Source organism: Cloeon dipterum, chromosome X (assembly GCF_949628265.1).
Source record: "Cloeon dipterum chromosome X, ieCloDipt1.1, whole genome shotgun sequence".
Taxonomy (NCBI): Eukaryota; Metazoa; Arthropoda; class Insecta; order Ephemeroptera; family Baetidae; genus Cloeon; species Cloeon dipterum.
Window position 1 is genome coordinate 25,648,468 of NC_088790.1, and position 26,694 is coordinate 25,675,161.

At 38.0% G+C, this 26,694-nt stretch overlaps 2 protein-coding genes across 7 annotated transcripts in view; one reads left to right on the forward strand and one right to left on the reverse strand.

Annotated features, from left to right (window-relative positions):
• Positions 1-183: 183 nt before the first annotated feature.
• Mppe (Metallophosphoesterase) lies at positions 184-3,900 on the forward strand. The gene is made up of 6 exons (XM_065495006.1): positions 184-373; positions 765-986; positions 1,045-1,336; positions 1,390-1,506; positions 2,063-2,282; positions 3,288-3,900. Exons 1-6 carry the CDS (start codon positions 339-341, stop codon positions 3,449-3,451), a joined length of 1,050 nt encoding a protein of 349 aa, XP_065351078.1. The 5' UTR covers positions 184-338; the 3' UTR covers positions 3,452-3,900.
• Positions 3,901-4,699: 799 nt separating this feature from the next.
• LOC135946060 (uncharacterized) overlaps positions 4,700-26,694 on the reverse strand; it is a 30,769-nt gene continuing 8,774 nt past the window's right edge. Inside the window, exons 2-8 of one of the 6 annotated variants that reach the window (XM_065494099.1) lie at positions 17,392-17,500; positions 14,322-14,416; positions 11,802-11,876; positions 9,881-10,062; positions 9,194-9,392; positions 9,026-9,132; positions 4,700-7,848 (exon numbers count right to left, since the gene is read on the reverse strand). In XM_065494099.1, coding sequence (XP_065350171.1) covers positions 7,729-7,848; positions 9,026-9,132; positions 9,194-9,392; positions 9,881-10,062; positions 11,802-11,876; positions 14,322-14,346 — 708 coding nt within the window. In that variant the 5' untranslated portion in view covers positions 14,347-14,416; positions 17,392-17,500 and the 3' untranslated portion in view covers positions 4,700-7,728. Of the gene's footprint in view, positions 7,849-9,025; positions 9,133-9,193; positions 9,393-9,880; positions 10,063-11,801; positions 11,877-14,321; positions 14,461-17,391; positions 17,501-26,694 lie in introns of all 6 variants that reach the window. The other 5 variants (XM_065494098.1, XM_065494096.1, XM_065494100.1 and 2 more) reach the window with 5 other exon arrangements.

Consider the following 26,694-nt stretch of genomic DNA (forward strand, 5'->3'; position numbering starts at 1 on the left):
TTCACAAACAGTTTTTGGCTTTTTATTCAGTCATCTATATTAAAATTTAAAATAATAATTCATAATTCGTGTAACTTTACTATTTAAGTCAAGAATTTTCCAGGATAAAATTTACAAAAACCGGTTATTCTCATTTTGAGCTGATTTTAAACCGGCTGGGCTGCAGTGGGCGGTGTTTACAAACCCATGTGACCCTGACACACCTCCTTCGCATTCGCTCCAGCGCAAATCTGAAATCTGCCCGTCGAAAATGATTGCCCTCTAAATTAACTGAACAAAGTGCATGGAATCTACTCAATTTCGGGTCAGGTCGAACCTGACAACGCTACTCGAACGTAATGAAGTTAAAGCTGTCGAGGTTTTTGCTGCACAGGTGCATTTTCAAGTCACTTTCGTGTCATGTTCTAACTTTATCGACCCGTTTGTCAGACAAAAAGATATGCATTATGCATTCATTCGTTCCTTTAAAGTTTAAAGTGCATGCATTGTGCATAGTGTGAAGTCCTTTGAATGAATGGCGTCCACTTCAACATAAAAATTCTTCATACATTCGTTACTTTACTTTCAAGACTGGCATGAATTTCCTGTTCATTTGAACAAAAACAGTATTTAATTTCCAAACACCTGATTTTATGGCTTTTTATCTTTTTTCATGGGAGATAATACGATAAGGTGATAAGATTTATGCTTGCTTTAATCATTACTAATGGTATTATGCAAGATGGCAAGATGAATTTAACATTCGCGAAAAATCATTTTTTCAGGAGAAAGAAGAAGCTGTTTTTCGGCTTCATCTTTATTAGCCTGATCTCAGTTGAGTTTTTCACGTACTTCCTGCAAACTTTGTCATGGATAAGAGTCGAGTGTGCAGACCAAACCGCGGACGAGGAGTGTGTCAAGCTCCTTTTCGTCGCAGACCCGCAGCTCATCGGGGAGGAGCACGAAAATGCAGCTCGATACATAGGCAGCATTTGGGACAGTGACAGGTATACAGGTTGATGATAAATTTATTTGTGTTATTAAAATCACCCTCCTTACTCTCAGGTACATCAAACGTACATTTTCTTACGCCATGGGTCACGTTCGTCCAGACGCAGTAATATTCCTCGGAGACTTGTTGGACGAGGGCAGCACTGCGTCCGAAGATGAATTCGAGCGATACGTCGACAGATTTAAATGGGTGTTCCCCGAGTCTGACATCCCTTTTATTATCCTTCCTGGGGACAATGACATCGGGGGAGAAGGAGATCCGATCACTCACCAGAAAATAAGACACTTTGATCAGTATTTTGGGCAGCCAGATGTCGTGCGAGTCAAAGGAATCGTTTTTTACAAGGTTCGGTGATGATTTATTGAGGTGGGGTGGATTTTTTTTATGAATTGTTTTAGGTCAACAGAATGCGTTACCATTTCCCAAAGAACAAATTGCCGCTCTCGGAGAATGAGACAAAAATTTTGCTCAGCCACCTGCCCTTGCTCACCCACCCTAGTCCTTTTATAGATCATGTGAGTATACCCTATAACCTCTGAAAATCCTAGAAATTGTTAAAATGAAAAAATAATTTTTCTGAGATGATTTTTGAATAAATTAACTTAAATTTAAGGGGTTTTATTTTTCCCCAAAAAAAACAAATATAAAAGTCCTCTAACGGCCAGTTGGAATTTTCAGACAATAGGAAAAAACTAGAAATTTAATCAGATTTTTGACGCTTCTTAGAACTGGGGAATTTAATGAGCCAAACTCAGACCCCTTTAAAAAATCTGCAATTTTTGAAAAATAATAAAAACAAACTTTCAAGGCTCAAAAGAACTATTTTTTATCTTCTCACCATTAAATTTTCATAATTTTTCTTACCTCGGAATTAATTAATTTCCTTTGCTAAAAAAAGAGGGCGTTAACCAGTAAAATTCTGGATTTTGGGCCATTTTTGGTCAGAAGTACATGAAAAAAATTGGTCAGTTATTAGGTTCAGCATTTCGTTAATTATCATTTTTTTTAAATAATAAATCACTATCATTCCACTTTAAAACTTTAATTTATTTAATAAATGATTTTTTTCAGCTGATTGAAAAGTTTGAGCCGAATTTAATTTTTTCTGGTCACGAGCATACTGCCGTTCATCTCAGCATCGTTCAAGGCCAACGTCTGGGCAGGACTGAGGTGCTGATCGACCCCATCGAACTGGAACTAGACCAGTTCCAAGTCATTAATGAAATTATGGTGCCAACCTGCTCATACCGCATGGGAACAACCGAGATTGGCTTTGCTGCCGCAGCTATTAGTGAGTATTTGCATTCATTTATTTATTTAAGCCGTCAGTTACGGAATTAATTTTAATACTGAATCGTTATTTTTTAATTACCAGTATAGCTCATGGTTTTTAGTGAATTTCGGACCGTATTTTATAAATTTACCCCTTTAATTGTTTGATGAGGAACAATTTTAATGTCAGACAGTTTTAATTAACTCTAAAATTAAGGTTATTTAAAATTAGATTACTTTTTTCTCAAAATATTGTCGCTTAATGCTCTAAATAGACTTGAACCATCCTTGGCATGAGGCCTTCATCTTCAGATCCTGATGAAATTTGGTATAGAATGCTGCTCTAGGGTACCTATGTAACTAAAAATTCCGAAAATTTCTCATTTTACGGGGGCTCAAAGTTTGCAATTTTTGAAAAAGTGTAATTTTTCGGAAAATTGTAACGTAAGTTCTGTTTGAGGAAAACACAGAAATTTGATGACAAAATTATTCTAAATTTAACGTCCATCAACTTCCCCACAATGACCAACTTTGTAGGTTAAACTTCAAGGTCACTAAATTGGGTTAAAGAATTCAATAACCTCCCGCATGCCTATTTCATTTCATTAAACGGAATTTTTAAAATTTGAGATGGCCAAAATGTGCCCAATCTCAACGGAAATTTTAATTAAAACGAATTTAATACGTTTTTTCTTCGTCAAGATGAGATCTGAAATAGGTCGTGAGATATAGACGGTCCAAATTTAAAAAAAAAATGAAGTTTTCTTTATTTGCTAAAAAATGCTACCGCAATTTTTCGAATTCTAATAAATTTAATAAACCTTCAAGGAATGTGTTTTTGATGTCCTTATCAACATAATATGTAAAAATCATAATCGTGACTAGAAAATTCGCAGAGATTTTTTTCGCGTTCCATAACAGATCTTGCGAATTGCACGTACTCATAACGCATGCGTACTTACAGCAAAATCAGCATTTTCACCGTGATCACAAGAAGTGTAAACTGATTGCGATCTTTGTGCAGATTTGAAGACTCAAAGAGCAACGGTGTACGTTTTGCCGCTGCCCGACCGATTCCGGCAGCTCTTCTTCTACGTCGGAGTGATCATCGTTTTAATACTCCACTACGCAGTGATCGCCGTTTACATATTTTTTAAAAAGTACTTCCGGCGCTGTCTTTACCTGTAGCCGTGGGAGACGCGATCAATAACAATAGTCATTGTCTAAAAATATATTATGATATACATGTATTAAAAAATACCAACAAACCGTGCCAGTCGTAGAACTTGCGTCTAAGTCAGTCCAAGTAGAGTTCTTCCAAGCCCTCAGAGAATATTAATAATAATAATATACTTACAATCCGCAGAGATGCCAAAGACCCCCCCCCCCCCAGAGCGTATTCAAGAACAGATTTTTCCATCCTGTAACTCAAGTTCCGGAAAAAATCTTTCTGCCTATTTCTAGGTTTTGATAGTTTAAAGTATGAAGCCCAGAGGAAGCATAATTAAAAATTTTTACTGTCAAAATTGCAGCAATTCACCAGTTGCATAAACCCTAAGTGTTCGAAGCCGCCAACAGATGGCGCCACCGTAGACTTTCGATTTTAATGCACTTCCGCTGCGATTTCAGACTCAATCTAGCTATATTGCTTTTTTTAATTAATTTGCTATTTTTTGACGTGCTGAAAACCAAAATCGGTTCAGCCAATCGCCGTAGAATCGTAAAAACTATTTTTTGAAATAAAAAAATATTTTCCAACGTTTCTACGGCGAATGGCTGAACCGATTTTGGTTTTCAGCACGTCAAAAAATAGCAAATTAATTAAAAAAAGCAATATAGCTAGATTGAGTCTGAAATCGCAGCGGAAATGCGTTAAAACCGCTTAAAACAAAATTTTTAAGAAAGTCTGTGGTTGCGCCATCTGTTGGCAGCTTCAATAACTAAGGGTTTATGCAACTGGTCAATTGGGGTTGAAAGGGGATGAAGGTAAGCACCCCTTAAATACTTTACTGGTTAGTTTGGGTCGAGACAATTCTATCGGAGGGTAGTTTTTGAAATTCTGAGGGTCAGAATCCGAGATTTGGAGGTGCAAGAATTCCAAAAAATATCGAAAAACATCAATTTTTAACCCTTGGTGTGGAAAATTTCGAAAACAAAAAAAACGCCCTGAAATTCAACAAAATTTTCAGCCATAATTCATTTTTGCTGCGGGGCATAATTATTATTACTATTTGAAAACAAACAACCTGAAAAATCTGTTCGGTCCTGTACCGGTTAAAATATTTCCGGTTTCGGGTTTCCAGTTTGGGTTTCCTGTCTTGGGATACGCTCAACCCCCCCCCCCCCACCTCGTCATCTAGCTCGTGCATATCTGTTATAGTTAATATATGTTGCGTGTGTTTTAGACGTTTTTTGTGTCAATGAGATCATGTACAATTTTAACTCTAAATAAACTTTATTTTTGGCCAGCAAATCAAAATCTGTCGCGCGTGTGTGTATTTCTCATCAGCTTTCTCTTATCATAGTATTACAAACATTGATCATAACACTCAGGTTTTTTTATCATTGCGGGGAATATCGCTTTCAAATTTTTAGACAGCGTTTTATTTCAATCAATCTTTAGGCCTATTGGTTTGATTTCTTTTGCAATTAATGAATCACTCCGATCAGGGGTTTCTCCTCGTTTTACCGCAGGAACAACAACGACTATAACATTGAAACACACTGCTTTCTCGTCTAATTGTCTTTTTATGCAACTTATTGTTATCGTTTAGTATGGTGAAAAGTCAAAAGGCCCTTAGGCGGGGGGTGAATGTGCCACTCCTCACACAGTTAGGAATGCACGCACCTCGCGACTTTTCGAGGGTAGAAAACGTTTGGTCACAGTTTCCTTGGGTATGTGTGTGTTTATGTGTGTGTGTGCGTGTACAAAACTCTTTGGTCATTTTGGCCTGCGAGATCGGGGCGAAGCGTCCGCCGTGGAAATCTAGTTAGTTTCTTGCAAAATCAGCGCGGCGAGAAATTTAGTGTGTTTTTCACAGATCAAAAACAGCACTTAAAGTTTGTGTAAGCTCAGAGGAAAGTGAATAAGATTCGTATTATCAAAGATATGGGAAGTCGTGTCTTTTTCGCAATATCAGTCACAAGAAATGTTTTTTTCACACACTGTCGGCCATCGCCTGATCTGCGTTGAAAAGTACAAAATCGGAAAATAATGTGATTCAATTATTATTGTATAATTATTATTTTCAGCAGAATCGTGTGTTAAATAATGACAGATTTGATCTCTCCGATATATTTTTTTTCTCGGGGATTTGTCAGCGTTTCGCAATTCTCTGTGAGTTTGCAGCCAAGTCAAAAAACTGCCAGATGTTTCATATTTTCAAATTTTGATTTCGCCTGTATTGAATTTCACCATGGAGACCTAATAAATCAATCAAACTCGCATGGCTTTCACAGAATAAATCGTTTTTTAGTTTTTTCGCATCCTATTAGTTTAACCACCAGCGATTATCAATTAAATTTGTTGAAAATTTTATTTATTTATTTCTTACAAGGAAACTTTTGAGGATTCGACGTTTTAGTTTTTGGTGACAAAAAGTTAAGAATTCGATTTAGGGGAAATTTGGTTTATAAACAAATTCGTCAGTTGTGAAAGCCCTGAAGTGTTTGAAGCCACCAATAGATGGCGCCAGCGGTTACTTTCTATTTTAAGGCATTTCCGCTGCGATTTGAGACTCAATCATCCTGCTATTGCGCATTCTCCGCCTAGAATGATCTATTTTTAGGTGTTTGAAACAAAAATCAGTCAGCTTATTGCCGTAGAAATGTCAACAAATATTTTTTTTAAATTTGTTTTTCACGTTTCTACGGTGATTGGCTGAACCGTATTCTGGTTGACGCACGTCAAAAGAAATTATTTTAGTTTATGAATGCTCAGTAGTAAGATTGAGTTTGAAATTGCAGCGGAAGTGCCAAAAAAATCGAAAGTATTCACTAAGGGCTTTCGCAATAATTGGTGAATTCATCGATGCAGACTCATATATTTTAAAATTTCACTTGAGTATGTTTGTCCTGGACGTTGCAAGTTCTTGTAGAGGTAAATCTAAACATCTGCTAAATGTTTGAATATTTTTTAATAGTTTCCTACTGACCAAAATGGAGGCTACAAGACCTGGTCAGTTCAGAAACTCAAGAAGGTTTGAAAATATACTATTTCAAAACATACATGCACAATTTTTTGCAATTTTCTCAGCCAAAGTGTAAAATTTAGGGAAAGTTACAAATTACAATAGTCGAAACACAAACTGGCTGCAAAATTCGATTTAGAATAATTTCCCTTTTTTAATCTGGTAAGGATTTTTACATTCGGAGCTCCTCAACTCGCAAACTTCGTCAAATCGATAATTTTTAACTCGATATTATTATTATTTCCACCAAAAACCAAAATGTCGAATCCGCTTATTCGTTAACTCTTCTATAATTTCAGTTCAAACTCCGGCAGATTTTTCATTGACTGTGGAAAATTTGAGAAACGAATCATGCATAGATAAGGTGACACCGTACACATTTCATAATTGGCTATTTTTTGTGCGAGATCGCCACCGTATAATAAGCGTTAGTTGAAAAGAACAAGCGCTCTCTCTCATCCAAGTTCATCTTGGCGCGAAGGGGGCAAACATAATGAATTATGAGGCTGCAGTATCATAATTTATATGGAATATACGGGGCGCAGAGCGGAACCGCGACTGTTTTGACAGAAAACAGTGATCACATTGAAGAAGAGTGTCACATTGAAGTTCGCTTTGAAGCACATCGAATCGAACAATCCACACTGAAGACACAATTATGACACACTGAACTGTTTGTTCATCGTCTCAACACAGCTGCGCGCGAGAACACAATTTGTGTCGCTGGTATTACTTTGGCTACTTTGCTTCGGTTAGTGGTTTTAGACATATTTTACACATTCAAAGCGTTCTGAGAAACTTCATCGTTTGCGCAGGGCAGGGTGTGCTACAGCGGATTTTATTAAAAATCTTTACGGGACAGGAGTGTGATAAATTCAAATACTACAAGTATACAGAATTTGTATCTGGCTATTGAGATTCTAAAGGAAAATATTTTTCGCCTTCGAGTGAACCAAACAGACAATTGTCTCTGCTAGCGGGGCTGGCAAGACGAAACCAATTTAATAATTCATCTACCCTATGCGATTCACTCATCTTGTGTGTGTGTTAAATTGCGCGTTTTGGCGGCATCCTTTAAAATGTAAACTCAGCTAACACATTCATGCATATCCTTAGTAGCGCCAATCGAAATTTGTACATTTCTGGCAGCTTTTATCGATTCTGTTTCGAGTGTGGAAAAAGATTTGGTTGATGTTTTTCTCGTCTACGCGGTGGCTAAATCAACTCAGGGGCGTGGGCAGCGCTTGTCTTCAAGGCTCCAACGGGGGCCCTTTATCAGTCGGCCTCGTGGCACACCTCCATGAAGTCTGGGTCGTGCATCACCATTTTAATCATGTCCTTCAGGATTGTGTAACGTATGAAAATCGGGTACATCTTGCTATTCAGATATTCTGACTGAAATTAAAACAGACAATTTTTAATTGAAGCAGCAAAATTTAATTATAAATTATGTTTTAGATGTTAAAAAGGAGTTAAGAAGAATTTTTAATGCTGAAAAAGATGTTTAAAACAAACTCCAGAAAAATTTGCTTGTAAGTCCAGGAAGGGAAATTTAAAAATAGTGCAACGAGATCAATGACACATTCAATTTTAAAATTTTACTCTGTGATTGTATTTCCCTTTCCAACTTGTGATTGGTTCAAATTCACAATTTTGCAAAAACCCTTTGGGTTTGAAGCCGCCAGTAAATGGTGTCATCGTTTACTTCTGATTTTAAGGCACTTCCTTCGCCGGGTTTGCTGTTTATTCAGCCCTTATAATGATTATTTATTTTGGTACTTTAGAAACCAAAATTAGTTCAGCCAATCGCCGTAAAAATGTGAAATTTAATTGTTTGAAGTAAAAAAATCTTTGCAGGACTCATTTTTGTGTTCAGCACATCAAAAGAAATAATTAAACGAGCAGGATTGAATATTAAATTGAAACGGAAGTTCATTATAATCGGTTTGCTGCTTCAAACGCCAAGGGAATTTGCAACTGGTGAATAAAACACTAGTTTTATGAACTGTTAGCGTTCGAAGCCGCCAAAAGATGGCGCCATCGTATACTTTCGTAATAAATTTAATTTTAAGGCACTCGCGCTGCGATTTCAGACTCAAGCCTGCTACTGTGCATTCTGCATCTATTATGTTTTCTTTTTACGTGCTAAAAACCAAAATCAGTCCAGCCATTCGCCGTAGAAACGTTTGAAAAGATTACATATTTAAAAAAAATAGTTTTTCACGATTCTACGGCGATTGGCTTAACCGATTTTGGTTTTCAGCACGTCAAAAGAAAGCATATTAAGTGAAGAATGCACAGTAACAGGATTGAGTCTGAAATCGCAGCGGAATTGCCTTAAAATTAAATTCATTACGAAAGTATACAGTGGTGCCATCCGTTGGCGGCTTCGAAAACAAAGGGCTTACACAACCGGTGTATTTCCATAAAAATCTTTTACATTCTAAATCGGTCCACAACCTCCTGTGCAAACGGGTACAATTTAATTTGTGTACTGTCATAAATTTGCAATAAAATTTAATTTGATGTCTTAAATGATCGTGTTCTAATTTCTTTAATAAAAAGTACTCACTTTGAGCTCGCGGATCAAATTTCTGAGGCCAGAGTATTTTTTTAGCAGCCGGTAGAGGTCATTGGTCAGTTGGGTGTTTTCCGCCTCGATTTGCGCTATCGTCATGTCTACATACACCGAACAGACTTGGCATCAAGTGTCGCAAAATATAGCAGCTGGCGATAATACCTTCGAGTCTCTCTCTGTTGTCGCGGCGCTTTTCCTCTTCCTCGGCCATGCGGGCCGAGCTCTTGACGCTCTCGCCCGACTTTTGAGTCTTCTCCATGATTGAGCAGGCCCGCAGCACAAACGCGGGCACCGTTTCCTGCTTCTCTTGCTTCGGGATGTCCACCAGCGTCCAGTACTGCGTCTCCAATCGAATCACATCCTGACAAAAATTGATACAAAAAAAAAATAAATTCAGAGAAGAGATTACATTGTAGGCAACAGTCTGTGCATTCACGTTGCACCGGTTGCATAACTTTTAAAGTGGATTTAAATAGGGTAGAAATTAAAAATTATTTGAATTTTGTTGAAGCAGTTATTTTACAATTTTTCAAAATTTCTCCAAAATTTCCAGGGAATGAGCACATTTTCTTATCAGATTTCGATTCCTCTCGTCGAATCTGTGCAACAGCGTATGAAATCTTTCAGGGAAACTCTTTGTTGTGAAATAAAATAAAATTTCAAGTAAGGAGACAGCTGATAACTTCGCAAAAAAATTCTTAGGTCAATTTTGTCTTCAACTGGATCTTAAGGGATGATTTCATGCATTGGCAACAAGCATAATCCAGGATTTTGCTCTATAAATCCTCTTCAAAATAAAATATCTACTTCAAAACGCACTAAAATAAATATTTGATTGCAAGTTGGTACCTTGATCATTATTTTGAGAAGGGTGTATCTGTGGAAGACGTTTCGCACCGATTTCGAGTCAGTGTATTTGGTGTGCAGGGTGGTGAGCGAGCGTTTGGCCGTATCATACGAGTCTTCGAGCCGAACGCGCACCATTCGCAGCCTCTCGTTCAGCTCAATCACCTCCTCCTTCGACATGCCACCTGAAAATCACACGTGCATTGTGTTGCCACAAACGCTGCCACTGATTGCCGGCTATTCAACACAGCGCAGCTGAGCATGCAACGTTAGAAAAACCGTCTTTTGTGTTGTTTTCAAATGCACCAAATCGATTACACGGCTTAAATATATATATATAGGAACATAATATATCTTTTGAAGCTACAAATAAATTCATTTGCTCTGGGCAGTATCGAGTTTTGTCCACGTTTATCTTTTTGTAATCTAGATCAAACAAATAACATATTTATATTTCAGCGCTTGACTCTACTGAAACTGGACTAATAAAAAGCTAAAGGCTATCAGCTTTCATCGTATCAAATGATGCATAAAAGCCTCTAATCCAGCGGGCCAATTTATATTTTGTTTCACAATATAGGCTTTGTAAACTGAACCTAGCTTGTGACATTTTAAAAGCTGCTTTTTACAGTGCCCAAAATGGACAGCTTAAATCCAATACTAAATATTTATAATAATCTTTCTAACAAAAAGGAGAACACACCTATTGATATAAAAAAATGAGTTTTCTTCATTACCATATTTAAGAGTTTTAATTACAATGAAAATATATATGTCAAAGGATAATTTTCGGTTTTCGGCGCTCAAATATCGAATTTAAAAATACTTTCTCCTCCTGTAAAAGCTGTTACATCCGTTTGAAAAATTGATTCAAACTTACCAGGACGTGCAAAAAATTTGAAATGGCTAAAATAAAATGAAGCTTGAATTTATGACAACAAAGAAAAAATCAAAACTCTACCAAAAGCCGAAACTTTCCTGCATTCCATTTTCCCCAGAGAAAATTTAGGAAAAAATCACTAAAATTTCTAAAAGAATTTCAATTTATCTCGCTGAGTAGAATTCAAATATGTCAAGTTTTTTCCAAAGAAAATATGGCAATTTGAAATTTCTCAAAATTTTGAATTAGCTAACCATAAATAATGAGAGCTATTCCTTTGGAAAATTGTCCTCTTTTTCAAACACTCTCGAATTGTAGCAAAAAACCTCCATGATTTTCGGATTAATTGGTGATTTCCTCTTGTAAACCTTATTTATCATTTCACAATATTGTTTCAAGTTTCGATTTAATTTTAATTAATAAATTTATTCAGTTAGAATAAGCTGATTTTAATCTAGATTGACACAATTTTTTTCAAATTGAAAATGTTTTGTCTAAATACCATAATGAGTGCTAAAACAAAAATCTTTTCAAATTCAAAAAGCTGATATAATTTAATGTTTTTGCATATTATCTTGAAAACAAAATTACCTCTGCCAAATTTCCCGGAAAATCCATTTGAAAATTTGAAGCAAAAAAAATGAAATGGCTAAAATGAAGCTTGATTTTATGTTAGCTATACATATCTTAAAAAAATCAAAACTCAACCAAAAGCTCTAGGTTTTCTGCATTCGTTTTTTTCCCAGATCAATTTTCTATTGGAAACTTTAGGAAAAATCCCCAAAATTTCCAAAAGTGTTTCGATTCATCTGATTTTATAGATTCCAAATATGTCGAGTTTAAATAAAAGACGCTAAGAAATTATAGCAATTTGAATTATTTTCAAATTTTGAAGAACTGTAGCGAAAAAATTTAACTTTTTTATAATTGGTGCGTTTCCTATGTATACCTGATTTCTCATTAATTTCAAAATAATGTTTCAATTTAATTTAAAATTTAACAGACAATTTAAATTAAATATTAAGAAAATAGAAAATGACTCACTGGCAGTGCCCTCGTCCTTGACATCTTGCACAATCCGGCGGACGCTCTGAGTGAACTTGCCCACCAGATTGCTGCCTGCAAAGGGAGCGGAAAGAAGAGCATTTAGCCAAAATTGCACTTTGCCGCCGAAAATCGCGGACGAAAAATATAAAGTGAGATGTAGTCAAACCTGGCTCGAGAGCAGTTTTCAACACGGTGGGTGGTTGGGGGCGAATATGAGAGATTGGTGGGTGTGTAAGAACATAAATCAAGATGACTTAGACCTTTGAAGTGCTGTATGTACACACTGGCGACAATTTTGAACCGTTCGACGAGCGAGGCGAGGCAGGCCCGGTCTGTCGGTTTTGCCTCACAGTCAGAAAGAGTGCAGTGCACACGCGACTTCATGCACACATATACATACATTCATGTGCGCGGCACAGGGATGAATGGGGCGACGAGCGGTATGAACACAAACATCAAAGCACATCTGGCCTGACGTGAAAGATACATTATTTCCACATTGATGGAGAGACACACAGCGCGGCACAGAATGTTATAAATGAGGACGCCTGCAAAGTGGACTTGAGCAGATCCGCACGTCCAATTTGCGAAATTGCTTTTTTAAATTGAATTGGCGCAAAATTGATCAGGTTTTTTGCACGAGACAGACTCACTCGACCGGATATTAAATTTTTTACGCTCGTGTCTACTGTTTCAAAGCAGGAATCCACTTTTGTATGTATTTCAATTGATACAAACTTAATAATTAGTAAAGCAGACCGTCTTTGACGAAGTGTCTGAGCGCACCAATCGATTCTTGAGGGTCGAATTAGGTTAAGTGGATATTTTTTCCGACCAAAAAGTTCAGCGCAACGTGCGAACTTTTTCCCGCCAGAACAATATGAATCTGAGAGCTGCGTATGCGTCAGAGCTGGCTGGATCTGACAAAGATATCATTCATACAGTCGGTCTCTGCAAGTGCTCATACCAGCTCTGACGCATGCGCAGTTCATGTTGTTTTGGCGGGAAATGAGTTCGCTCGTTTTGCGCTGGACTTTTTGGTCGGAAAAATATCCACTTTACCTAATTCAACCCTCAAGAATCGATTGGTGCGCTCAGAAACTTCGGCAAAGATAGTCTTTAATTGTAAGCTCAACAATGTATAATTTCAAATCAGTTTTTTTTAAATTCTTGCTTTTGGAGCATCCCTGCTTGTCTAGGAGATTTAGGCAAGAACATCGGGAAAATGCAAAATCGTGGCCGAAAAACGTGTTAGTTGGGCAAAACCCATCTGAAACCATATAAATCGGGTTAGAAACCATCCTATCCGTCTATTTTTCAGCAAATAACAGTCTAAAAGAGTCCAAAAAAATTAATAAATAAAAAGTTAAAAAATCGTCTTATTTTTACAGCTCTTATAATGGATGTGGTGGCTTTAAATTGTTTTGCATGGAAACTCGAACATTTTTACAGGAAGATTTTAAAGAAAACATCTATGTAAATGTTTAATAAAAAATATTGAATTTAAAATACCGAAAAGAGAAGAAAATTTGTTATATTGTGTCAAAGTTTGCAGTGCTTCTCTCCACCTCAGCCGAAACAAATTTGGATTTCATTGCTGTACTGATAGTGAGAACAATATGTCCTTTGAGAAGGCCTATAATACTATTTTTTGAAATTTAAGATATAAGCAGCACTACCTAAACGTCATTAATATTCATAATTGATTGGAACAAGTATATAGTTAGCCTGGCTGCAAAATATTTCAAAATTCTTGATTCATTTCCCGTTATTTCTAAATGAATAAGAGAAAAGCGGGATCAACTGCTTAATCTCTCACATTTTGACGCTTTTTAATTTGTTTTTAAGTTAAAGTAGTTTGTTTCGTTTACTTTGTTGGGATGATTTGCATTAAAATTTTCAAATCAGATGCTATTTTCACAAACTTTCTTCTTTAATAATTTTTTCATGGAAATAAAAGTCAATTCTGAGTCAATTAGCTGGTTTTTGATAAACTTATTTAATTGTACAATGGAATTTAATTCAATTATTCGTTCTAAATTCATGTAATAACACTTTGAAGCATGAATTTGGAATAAAGTTTGAAAAGCGCGTTAGCTCTAGTCCTTATTTATTCAATAAATTTATCCTCGAAGCAAAATTTCTTTCCTTTTTTCAGACAGTCATAGATATCTTCTCTGTAAAATCTCCTTTTTGAAATGGATCGATTTTACTTAGCATTCAATTTAAATAGAAACCATTTCTAACAGAGGAAAAAAATAATATTCGCTCTTATTACAAAAGTTGAAACCTGCTTTTAAATTGAAATAAATGCAAATTTCGGTTAGGCCGGCCGAGGCTTCCTTTTGTCGAGGCTTGTCACATCAATTTCGTGCAGCATGTGCTCATGCTTTGCTCGCCCTCGTTGGAAAGCACACAAACGTGGATTATTTTCGGCTTGTGTCAACACATCGGCTGCTTGTGTGGTGCACAAAACATACATACAGGCAAACTCGTGTCGAGTCCGGCGGCACTCACCCATAGACTTTCTTTCTGTGCTCATGCTCGGGGCTAAAAAGCATCCAGCAAACTCTGTCGTCGGTCAGCAGCGGCCTAAATGCGCAGCCCCTGCTCTAAAAAGCGCCGGAAATGCCGAGCGAAACACACTAAAAAGTTGCTTGAAACGCAAAAGGACGAAAATCTGAGAATAAGTTGACAAATTTGCCAGGGAAGGCGGGAGAGAAAGAAAAAAGAGCATCGCAAGGGAGCAAAGTGAGAGAGAGTTAAGAGAGAGAGAGAAAGCGAGTGAGCGGAAAAAGATTGCAAAGCGGAGCAGAAAAGCAAAAAAGAATTGCAAAAGCCATTTGGCACACGCGACACGCACAAAAACGAGCTTTGGATTTTGTGCATTAATTTGAGAGACTTTTCTTTGATGTCGATGTTTGGAGAATTGTTGGCAGTTCCAACGCACTTTCGGCCGTTTTTAACAGGGTTTATGGCAAAGGGTGGACATAATAGACAAGAAAAATATGCAGTTCCGTAGATTTTCCAGAAATAACCGCAATTTTTACTAAGATTCGCAAAATTTTCTAGAAAAAAACACTGCATTTAAAAAAAACTGGTTTTATTGTTCATATTTCCGAAACTTATAAATGCTTTTTTTATTTAAGGTCAAAAATCCCCACAGTGGATGACTAAAAATAGGGTTTTTAAAAAATCCAGTATATAAAAAGTCACCGTTTTCACTAAAAGGCCGAAAATGTTATTTTACTGGGGAATTTTTTCCAGCTGTATTTTGCGCAAAAACAGTTTTGCATTTATGTGCATTGCAACCCAAATTTTTAAATTAAATATTTTACTGTAACACTGTAATTAAAACAATAATTTTTCAGCCAAAATTTTGTTTCAATTTTAAACTTGATTTTGAGTTTGAGAGAAATTTTTTTGGGAAAATAACTTGAATATTTTTTTCAATTTCCTCCGATATATACAAAAATTTGGAACGACAAAACTTCAAACTCCTTTGGTTTTAAGTTGCGCCGCGGGCCGTGCAATTAATAATTCAAGATTTTCCATTAAGAAGCGCTTAAAATTGCATTTTGAGCGAGAGACGCGCGCGCCTTTTCATTTACTCGGTGCGCTGAGGAAGTGCCGGTCGATTTGAATATTAATACAATTTCGGTGCGCCTCAAATCGCGACGCGCGGCTCTTTCGGCTTTTCCGCCGAGCCGAATCCAATTAGGCCACGCCCGTCTTAATTGTTAATTCGCGCGCGCGGCCTATACTCCTATACACCGTAGGCAGTGCATGAAAGCAGAGTCCGGGCAAACACCAGAGCCGCCGAGAAGTGTGTATATATATACATATTATACATAGAGTGTGTGTGTGTGTGCGGCGCCCTCGAGAGCAGGCGAATATTATGTAGAAAAAGCTAGCGCACGGCGAGAGATGGCGAGGCCAGAATTCCCGGCGGCACCGCACCGTCTTTTCCCGCGCACCAGAAACACCCAGCATCGGTCGGATTAGGTTTTCCAGGTCAGAAGTGACGTCAGCGCGAGAGCAATCTAATTTCTCGTGGCATCTCGCAATCGAACAAGTGGCAAAGAAATTAATTTACAAATTGCCTCCGGCCGGCAAATAGCTTATAGTTGTTGTTTGGCGAAAAAAAAATTGCGCGCCTGTCCGTTGTTCCAATTATTGATTCTGGAGGGAAAATATGTATTTATTTTGTTGAATTATTCATAAAACAGGGTGTTTCCAAGGGAGATTTGGTGTTCAAATTTTTTCGTTGATATTTCTACCGTCTGTTGAGTGAGGCGGGAAAGTTACAAACGTAAAAAGAAATTGGCTTGGAAAATTTATTATGAAAATACCGTCAGGACGATGAATATTTTTGTTATTTATTTACTATGACAGCTGATTATCCTGGTAATTGGCGAATCGACCGTTAGATGGCACATCTGGCTAATAGAAATGTAACGAAATACGCGGGAATGAAATTATTTGGTCGGCACGCCTCTTTTTTGACGCTTCTGATTGGCCGCTGGACTGTCTTGTGATTGGCCTTCATTATTTCGACGCCATATTGACTTCTGACAGGCGGGAACCAACACAGATCGCAATCCGGTCCCCGGTAGGAATTACGACTGCGCAGAAGGTTTTGATTTTGGTCACGCATGCGCAATGATGAGTTTGAGCCTCCCTGTCAGATTAAGAAACGATCTGATCATTCTGCGCATGCTTAAGATGCGCATACGTTTACTGCGCAGCTTCAAAATGGGCGAATATTCAAACGACTATAAACTTCGGCGACATATTGACTTCTGACCGGATGGAACCAACAAAGATCGTAGGTTCCTAGGTTTTAGATTTTTTTTTCATAAAAATACTAATAATATTGTGATGTTATGAGAAAAAATTGACGTTTGTCTAACATATATCCACCCTTCTAGTGAATAAACGGAATTAATAACTTTAAAACTCCAATTGTTTGGACTGGGATTTGCAGAACATTACTAATGTCAAAATGTTTCTAAGAAACAATTCTATTTCGGCCTTTTACAAGAAATTTTGGTTCTCTGAGATTAACCAAATGAACAAAATGCTTTTCTCTTTTTAATATTTCGTTGGAATGCCAAAAAGTAATCAAACCCGTATATTGAATCATATTGGCTTTATTTTGCGGAGCTAAGAGATTGTTTGTAATTTAAATCTCCTGTAGAGAGAAAATGTTGTTTTCATTGTTTACGAAAGTTGAATACATTTTTCCCTAAAATTGTTTGCCGTTGGTTGGGAACAAAGGGTTTATCAGGATTATTAAATTTCGAAACGCAAATCAAGTTGAACGAGGGAAAAGCATACAGAGTGTTCGTTGGCGAGAGCCCCGCGGGAGGATGTCCGCGGCTGGAAAAGCAGCGCCATAAACATGATGAAAGGCCGCTCAAGACGACAATTTGTTAATTACGGCTTTGTGCAGATGACTTTTGCAAATGAAAGCGCGCCTGGCGTGGAAACAAAGAGTCGCCGTGCGCGCGCGACGGAGAGCAAGGGAGTGAAGAGAAAGAGAAAAGAAAGAGAAGAGAGAGAGAGAGAGACGAGGTTTACTCACTGCCCTCTGAGCGCTGCTGTGACGGACCTTTTTTGTCTGTCCTGCCCATCTCGAGTGGCTGCCTCTCTCGCGTGTCCTCCTAAAGCAGCAGCCTCCGCGCAAACCGCATCTGGAATGCGAGCAGTCGGTCAGATTAAACCGCCTCAAAGGCACATGGAGATCGCGTTGCTCATGGAATTCGTCTATTGGATCTTCTGACTAATTATGTCCGCATCGCTACTGGAATTTGTTTCATCAGCCCTTCCTGGCAGCAGCCTTGCCCCTCGAGTTCGAGCAACAGGCTCCAAATCGGCCAGACTTAAGGCTTTAATTAATGTGGATGAGCGATTTAGTTTCTCTTTTCGGGTCGAAATATAATTGGTTTCGGCGGTTTATGGAGTTGAGATTAGTTTTCATTGAAATTAATTGTTTCTTATTAAAGGAAGAGCTAACAATTAAGAACATTTTGCATTGTTGACTATAGTAAAAGTATTTCATTCTTTGGGAGATTTAGGCAACTGGTTTTATTCTCTACAAGAATGAAGTCAGGTCCTAGGAATAACAGTCAAATTTTAGATGGTGCTAATTTATTCGAAAAATTAAATGGTTTTCCATGATTTTTTTCGCTTGATTCCGATTTCCTTCGCCGCGATCTATCCAATAAAGTGCAAATTATGAGAAAGAGTTCCCTAAATTGAGAAATAAGCATGCAAACTTTAGATTTCTCAATAATTTAACCGTAAACCTGAAAAATTCAAGCTTTTGTAACTTTTTAAATGTAATATTTCAATTAAAGGCCACAAATTTTATGTAAAGCTCTACTTTTAAGTGTACTTTAAAGGATGAAATTGGTAAAATCACGGTCACAATGTTGAAAGATGGGATTATAAATGTGAACCTGTTCTTGGAAATAGCTATATGCTGTAAAATTTTGGTTAAAAGTCGGAATTTTCCAATCAAAATAATATTCATTAAATTTTGAAAAAATCGAATAAACTTGAATGATTTTTAGATATTTCAAACTCAATTGACCGTCAGTTTCACGATGGTTTTTTTTCAATAGCAGTCTTTTTCGGTAAAATTCGAAAGTATTTCAAGGTAAATTTCGATTTTTTTTCCAACGATTCAATTTTGAAAACGATAATTTTTCTACAAATTCGTGTTTTAACCCATCCTGTTCTTTATTTGAAAAATTAAATGACGTTTTTTTGTCATGCAACTTGGCAGTATATCTATTCTAAAATGCATTGGTTTCGGGGTTGAAGGTTCGTCGTTTCGTCCAATAATATCTAGTTAAAAATGTTAGAGAGACCGTTTACTACGACTAACTATTAATTTTGAGGTTGAGTTGTGAATCAAAAATAAAATAAATTAAAATGTATAGAGACACTGGGCTGAAAATGAGAATGTTTTAGTAAAAAAATCATTTTAGGTGGTTTTAATTCGCTTAAACTGCTTGAAATTCCATTAACCATGCACATTTGAAGTTCATTACTTTGTTAGACGTACATGAAAAATCAAAGAAAGCTAAACGCGCTGCCCTAACTATTGTTTATTCTTGTACAGTGACAATATGTAAAAATAATGCAAGGAATGGCAAAAAGGAAAAGTAAAAAATTTCCAAAACTATATTCATAATTATTTTAGCAAAAGAAAACTTTTGAAATGAGCCAGGAGCTTGGATTTGAATTAATATGTAAATAACTATGAGTTGTTATTGAGTCGGGGATTAATTAAGTCTGTTTTTTATATATTCATTTAATGCCAGAAATTCAAGTTCAAATATTTGAAAAGGTTTTTTTAAATCATCCCTCTCTGGACATGATATACTGGATCGTAAAAGTACGAGCTCAAATCAAAGCTAAAAAGGATAATCCAGAAGTTGAAAAGTTTTAGACAGGTGAAGGCCAAATTTTCCCCTGTGCCTAAGCTTTTCTCATTATTTACGGATGGTTTTCCAATTGAAATAGGCAGCAGGCACAGTAGGCAACGATCCATTGTGTGTGCCGAATAACACTCTAACAAATAACACAGGCCGCGCAAGGGATGATTCCGGCGTTCTCTTTGTGGATATTTAATCTAAACGCATGACATTTTGTCTCATCATGATCGCGCATGCAAATCTGAATCATGCATCATGTCAGTGCCAGTGTGTCAAACGGAGGTACCCAAGCAACAAATTGACATTTTTCATATGTATAAATATTCACCGTTCAACGCATGCAATCGCGTTAAAAACTCCATATGCCCCTCTTTCGCGCTCCGGCTCTGGAAGCACTTGATCCAATTTCGAGCGCTGCGTCAATTTGCATTACTTTGTTCTGCAGCTGCGACACAACATATTCATTTCGCTCGCGCGTGTGGCATGTATGTGATTTGTAATGCGTGTCGTCCCTTACACACATGTATACACGCGCGCATCCATAAAGCTGGGTGCTTTCAAGCCCAGCGAGAGAGTGAGCGAGCGAGCAAGCGAGCGAGCGACAATATGCGGAGAGGAGAGTGAGAGCGAGAGAGAGAGAGAGAGAGAGAGAGAGAGAGAGAGAGAGAGAGAGAGAGAGAGAGAGTTAATTACGCGCGCCGCCGGATTATACCCGAGTTGGCATCATTATTTTGTTTTGTTCACGAACACAGGTGACGTGAATTGGATGCTCCCTCTCTCTCGCTCTCTCTCGCGGGGCGGCTTCGCTACACTCTACGTACTCCAACCCTCCACCGCGGCTGATGGCAGGCTTTAATATGAATCGAAACCGTCTATTAAGCGGGCCCCAAAGTGTTTATACAAAGTTAATCCAGCGTTTATGCCCGATAATAAATTACACGACAAATTTGAAAATGTGCAAATTTCGAAAACCGGCTAAAAGTTTCTGCCCGTTTCCGGATTTTTTAATAACGTTCTGCTCCATTAAAAGTTTTCAAAGTAGAGAGAGCCCGTTCGCTGCTTCACATATAAGAGGAGATGAAAGCAGTACTCGGCAATATCGATCTAGCCTGCGAGAGAGAGAAAAAAACCCATCAAGCCGATGGTGAGCGCCGAGATTTTCCTGCACTCTGCTTGCTCGCGTGAACCAACGGCAAATATTACCCTCAACCAATCCGCACAATTATTATCTCAGGTCGACCTCTTGCAGCGTGTCGAACGCCTGGTGCTGAGTGAGTTCTCGTGTCGTGTCCGCGCGCCAAAGATAAACTCACACGCGCGTCTGGTCGCCGGAATCAACAGGTGGTCACTTTTTCCTGCTAGTCTTAATACCCGCCGGGTCATCGAGTCTTCGAGTGATTTTTGCCGATAATCGGTTTCCAACGGATAAAAAAACAGTGTCGAATATATTTTTTTACTGTAGATAAATATAGTTCCTCGGTCGAAAACCGTGTCAACAATTTTTTTCTTACCAATTGAGGCATATTTTGAGAAACTCTTAATTAAAAAATTTTATGCCCTTCGATTTGCAGGAATTTCTTCCATTTTAGTGACCTACCAAGTTTGGCAACGTGGCAAAATTGTTGGGCGTTTAATATAGATCATTTTAGACACCATCAATTTATCTCCTCTGCCGCATTTTCTGGAAAAATCAACATTACAAAAATTGCCCAACTTTGAGCCCATGTAAAGGAGGCATTTTTTAATTCCGACCTAAAATTTTGGGGTGCTAATTTCATCAAAATCAGAGACCCTCTTGCCAATGCAGCGGGCCACTTTTTTTAGATCCTGCCCTGTATATATTTCTTTGACTTAAAGAGGATGGATCCTGCAAAAGCCTGGAAAATCCTCATCCCTTAGGATTAGGTTGAAGCCAAAATTGACCTAAATTTTAGAAAAATTTGTTAACATGGTTTTTAAATGGTGAGGACCCTGTCTCCTTAATTGAATTCCTTTTTTTATTTCACAACGAAGAGTTTCCCTAAAAGGTTTCATGCGCTGTTGGACAGATCTCGACGAGAGGAATCGAAATCCTCCAAGAAAATGTGGTCAAAAGCGCTCAAAATTTTGGAGAAAATTGTAAAACAAATTGTTTCTCGATCAACTGCTTTATTTTGGATCCAACAATTCAAATAATTTTCAATTTTTGCCCTGTATTATATCGATCTACTCTTAATTGTGTTATAACTTAAACCATTTATTCTGAATTTATTAACAAGAAAAGAAAATAAAATTTTCCTGAAAATTTAGGAATTTTTTTCTTCTAAAGTAAGTGAATAAATTCGCACAAGTTGATTACTTGGTTGTCTACAATGCTCATAAATTCCACTCACGAGAGACTTGCTCGTCGACAGTGGTTTACAGTGGGCAAATCTCCGCCTGCCCAGTGCCATATACGTATAGTGAGTGAGTGAAACCTTTCCACTAGTTGGCGGAATGTTTGCTCCGGCGGCCATTTTTATTTTCCCCCTTTCACATTCCGGCAGCTGACGAGAAATTAAAATTAGAACCGGGACGGCGGGTTCTGAGGAGGCCTGTGTTTTTGCCGCCGCTTCACCGCCGGCGAGTTTCGTCGCAAAATGAGCGAGCAGCATTTTTTTGCCACTGCCGCTGCCGCCGCCGCCGCGCGCCCTCTCTGTCGCCAGCTTTTGTCTTCTTATTTTATTAAATGCCCAGCAGGCGTTGTGCTTTTCTTCTTGTTTGCTCAATGCGCCGACCAACCGGAAATCAACGCTTCGCAGCTTATTTATAAACTCTTTTTTTTAAATTGTGATTTTTATCTCTCCAAGCAGGGAACGTTTAGGTGCATTTTTGTTTGATTTTGAATAAGATTGATGCATTTGACCAATTTTTGTTGGGGTGTGGAATAGAATTTGAAAAATAAATTGTTTACAGACATTTCGTATGCAAGGGCTTTTCTTGAAAAAACGGAATTTGGCACTTTCTTAAATACGAGTAACGATAAAAAAACGGCCAAAATAGATTGAACAGTTTCAATAATTGAACCAGCCCGTTGGCTCGCATTGTTAAGGCACTCTCAGGAGTGTCAAAGCAATGTGAGGTATTTGAGCAGTTCGGAGATCTAATACTGGCTACCCAATGTCAGAGATGGCAAAAAGTGGTTAGTTTAGTGACTCGAATTGCTCAAATTGCTCGACGGGCTGGGAGGCGCACCGGCGCCGACTCGCTACTTGCTGGTTTGCACCTTTCCAGCATGCGTGATTTGGCTTCACGGGACAAATGTCTAGCGTTTCAATGCAGTCCTCGGTGCGGAGGCAAGTGGCCCTTGAGTGGGCTGGGTCCCTGTGCGGCCTGGTGCGCCCATGTTATCCGTTCGCGGTGTTATTGGGACCCGGGTTTCAGCATTCGTGCTAGTGCAGTGCGCGCCGTTCCCGGTCCTCGGACGGACAAGGATAAAAAGAGCAAAAAAAAAAAAAAAAAAAAAAAATAATTGCAGTATTGATGGAGGAAGTGGATAATTTCTAATTTTATTTTTTATGTCACAAAATATTGTAGATTTCAATTTATAACAATTTTGAGGCCGCGGTATTTTAAAGAAAAAAATGTAATTCACAAAGCGAATGAAGCATTTAAAACTTCAGATGGTTAAATTTCTGTAATGTTCAAGAATGGTTAATTTTTTAAAACATTTTTACATTTTCAGTGATTTGTAACTTTGATTGTTTATGATGTAAATAAAAAAAATGGTCTCTAAAATGTTCTATGTCACCTAACAACCTTCCCACAATGATCAAATTCGGTCAAGGTCACTAAAATTAGGCCAAAATTTTCAAAACAATTCCTGTATGTACATGAAATTTTTTAAATTCGAGATGGCCAAAATTGTGCCCTATTCACGAGATAATAACAGTTCATGTTGATACACTTTAGCACATTCTAAAAGGGTGAGGTCCAGAGCCCTTCAGTTCATTAGAGCAGGTCAATTTGAGTCTAATTGTGTTCAACTTTTGCGTTTCTGTAAATTACCAGCTGAGATTTGGTGGCGACAAAAATTTTCAGCAATATTTTAAAAACTGGATAATGTCAAGAAAAGGAATATTTCGAAAAAACCTATTTTAGAAGCTCTCTATATATTTTGCTTTGAATTTTACGAAAAATTACCCATAATAACTCTACTGGCCTTTTTTCAATCGAACTTATATCGAGGGGAATCCGTTGCACGTCTAAATTTTTGCTTGAAAATGTGAAGAAATGAAATTTTTGCGTTTATAGGATTTTCCAAAAATGTTTTTAAGGCCCTGCAAAAATTAAAAATAAAAATGTTCCACCTATAGATTCTCATGTAGTGTAATTTTGTTTTTCCGCTGTTAAAGAGAAAAACCGTCCAGCGACCAGGGTTCGCCAATTTTGCAAAAAACAGGTGGAAAAATTCCACATTTTTCCGAATTTAACCCTAAAAAGGTTACATTTTGCGCCAAAAAAGTGAGAAATTTTGGAAAATTAAGACGAAGTGCTAAATTTTTGTTATTTTATACTGATTTTGTAGAAATCCCTATTTTTGGTCATCCATCATGAGAATTTTTTATCTTAAAAAAATGAATGTGTTTCAGTAAAATGCGCAAAACACAGTTTTTTTTGCATTGCAGTGGGTTTTCCGGAAAAATGCGGGTGTTTCTCTTGTAATAAACTGCAAAGTGAACAATGTGTACCCTTTGCAAGTTTTTTTCTATCAATTTAAATGAAATGCAACACTGCTTTACATTTCCATTTATTTCCACCCTCGTGGAAAACCGATTATTTATTTTATTATTTAACTGAATCGCTTTTCTCGGCAGAACTCGCAGAAGCACAAAATTGCAACTTGAGCGAAGAGCAGAAAAGCGCGCGCCAAATCAAATTAAGCAAAGTTGCGTTGAGCCGGATTGAATGGCCCTGACGCGCCGGCTGCAGCCAGCGAGCGGCTGCACGAATCAAAGGCGGGCCTGCCCGCCCGCCGAGCAGGCCGGCCCAGCAGGTTGCATACCCTCTCTCTCTCTCTCTCTCTCGCTCTCTCTCGGCCGTCGCTGCTGCCTGGCCTGGGCCATTCCGCTCACGAACGCGAGAACGAACGCGATCGCAATCGCCGTCGCCGCGACGATAAAATGCGAAATCGCATTTTTGTTTGCTCGCGAGCCGCTGCGTGCAAATTGGCCGGCCCGCTCGCGTGTAAAAATCTGCCACCGACCGGCAAATCGATTTTTGCCGCGCACCCACCCCCGCCGATCCCGCCGATCGGCCACTTTCCGCAACTCCACTTTGCGTCGGCAACCTTCGGGGAACGGCCGGCACGCCGACTGATCGAATTCCGCTGCGTGCGGCCATACATTCGGTTGTCTCATGGAGAAATGTCCGACCACTTTTCAAAGTGTAACTTCGTTTCAAGTTGAGCCTATTTCTAGGAACGGAGGAACGAAACCTCTTTCGTCTAGACGTCAGCAGCAATCCAACCGGGACGGATCAGATCACATTACGAATCATTTTTATTTCCAGGAATATCCTTTCTCCAACTTTGCTGCGTCTTTTAAACGTTTATTTTTAACCGTTTAAGGCATTTTTTACGAATCCCTTCACTGTTTACCATTTTTGTATGTGTTTAGAAAAAAATTAAATATTTATTTTACACAACAAGGAAACAGTCTACCAAAACAGACATTTTTATTGCTGTATTTTTAACCTCTGAATTAGGAACAGATTAAAAAAAATTCAAATCATTTCTTGTAGAGTCTACATTAAATGAAATTTTATTAATTATGGTTAGAGTTCACAGCCAGCCGCTAGCCATGTGAAAAAGGGTAAAAAATTAAAAAGTGCAGGAGGAAAAATGTCTCGCGGCTCTTCGGGCCATTAAGCACTATCAAACTTCATGTTTAAAATATTGTCAGCCACGCCAGCCGCCAGCTAACTTTTTTTAAAACGGAGCAGTTGTTTCATTTCCTTTTGCTTACCACTGGTTTTTAACAATTTTTACCAATTTCTTACGTAAGAAATGCAAGATATGTATTTTTATTCCGTTTTTTCCTGTGAAAATATAAAATTTGCGGTCGGAGTGGTCAAAATTTCCTGTATTGTGCAGATTTTTTCTTTTAAATTGTCATTAAGCTGCCTTAATTTCTCCAAAAATTACTGTCAAGTTTTCTAGTTGAGGTCATGAGGAAATAATTGGAAAATTATAGAAAACTCAGGTGCAAATATTGCTAGAAAATAAGTATAATTTAAAAACGCTTTTTACCTCTGCACTACATTTTTTTGGATTCGGATTTTTTTGCAACCCTGCTTTCCTTCCTAAAGAATAATATTTTTTGCAAGATTGTGACAGTTATTAGTTGTTTCTTAGAATATTAAATCTATGTTTTTTAAATTCCTCCTTTTTTCCAATTAGAATTTCGTGGAAGCGTGACTGAACCCCGAGACAACAAAGCAAAAGCACGCCTTGCTCGCACAAAAACGCAAAACTATCTTCCGGTTTGACAACGACCAACAACTAAAACGGAAATCGTCCTGGTCCCGGCCAATTTGCGTAACTTTCAACAACCAAACGCGAATTTCCTTGTTGCAAGAAAAGGTCAACAACCAATTCGACAATGAAATTTTGGGTGTTTGTTGAACGTTGCGCAATTTTGACGGGTCCAGGACGAAATCCTAATTGGATAAATGTACACTTACAATTTCCGAAATTCGGAAGGAATATTAAAAAATAATTAAGTTTCTGTCAGCTCGCAATTAATTAAAATAAAAACAATTCATTGCCACAAGGTAACTTTTATGAAAATGCCAATTTATATTCACGAAAAACACGAACTGAATAAACGAGACCAAACCGTTTTTTGGCCTGAAACTTTTAAAATCTCACACTTTAGCCAAAAATTTCCCCTTTGAACGGATTTTAACTGATTTAGATGGGTTAAAACCGTTTAGAGATGTTTTTTAAAGCTTAAAATTGTCCAGTTCTTGAACCATTGATTGTTCTCTGAGGGTTGGAAGCTAAAAATATCCATTTTGTCTTAATTTTCTGCAAGCTCGTCATTATAACGAGGTAATGCGATACGTTCCTACTATCTCTAACGCGAAACAAACTTCAGCAGACTAATGGAAAACCCTCGGAAAATTAAACCATTAAAACTTTGAGGCTTTCCGCAAGGGAAACAGCTGCTCGGATTTCAAGCCGTCATTTGGCAGAGGATGATTTTTCCATCCAAAATTTCGTCCCAGCGGCTGGCTGATGTGGAAAAGGCGCGGAGAAATTGGAGCGGAAGTCAGCCGATGTGATTCTAATTGCGAAAGTAAGACGTCTTGATTGGAACCCAGACGGGCAGAAAATCGATTGCTCCCGGTGGAGAGCGAGGAATCAAGAAGCACCGCCGCTGCCTCTTTGGCGACGCGGGACTTAAATCAGCAGCGAGGCC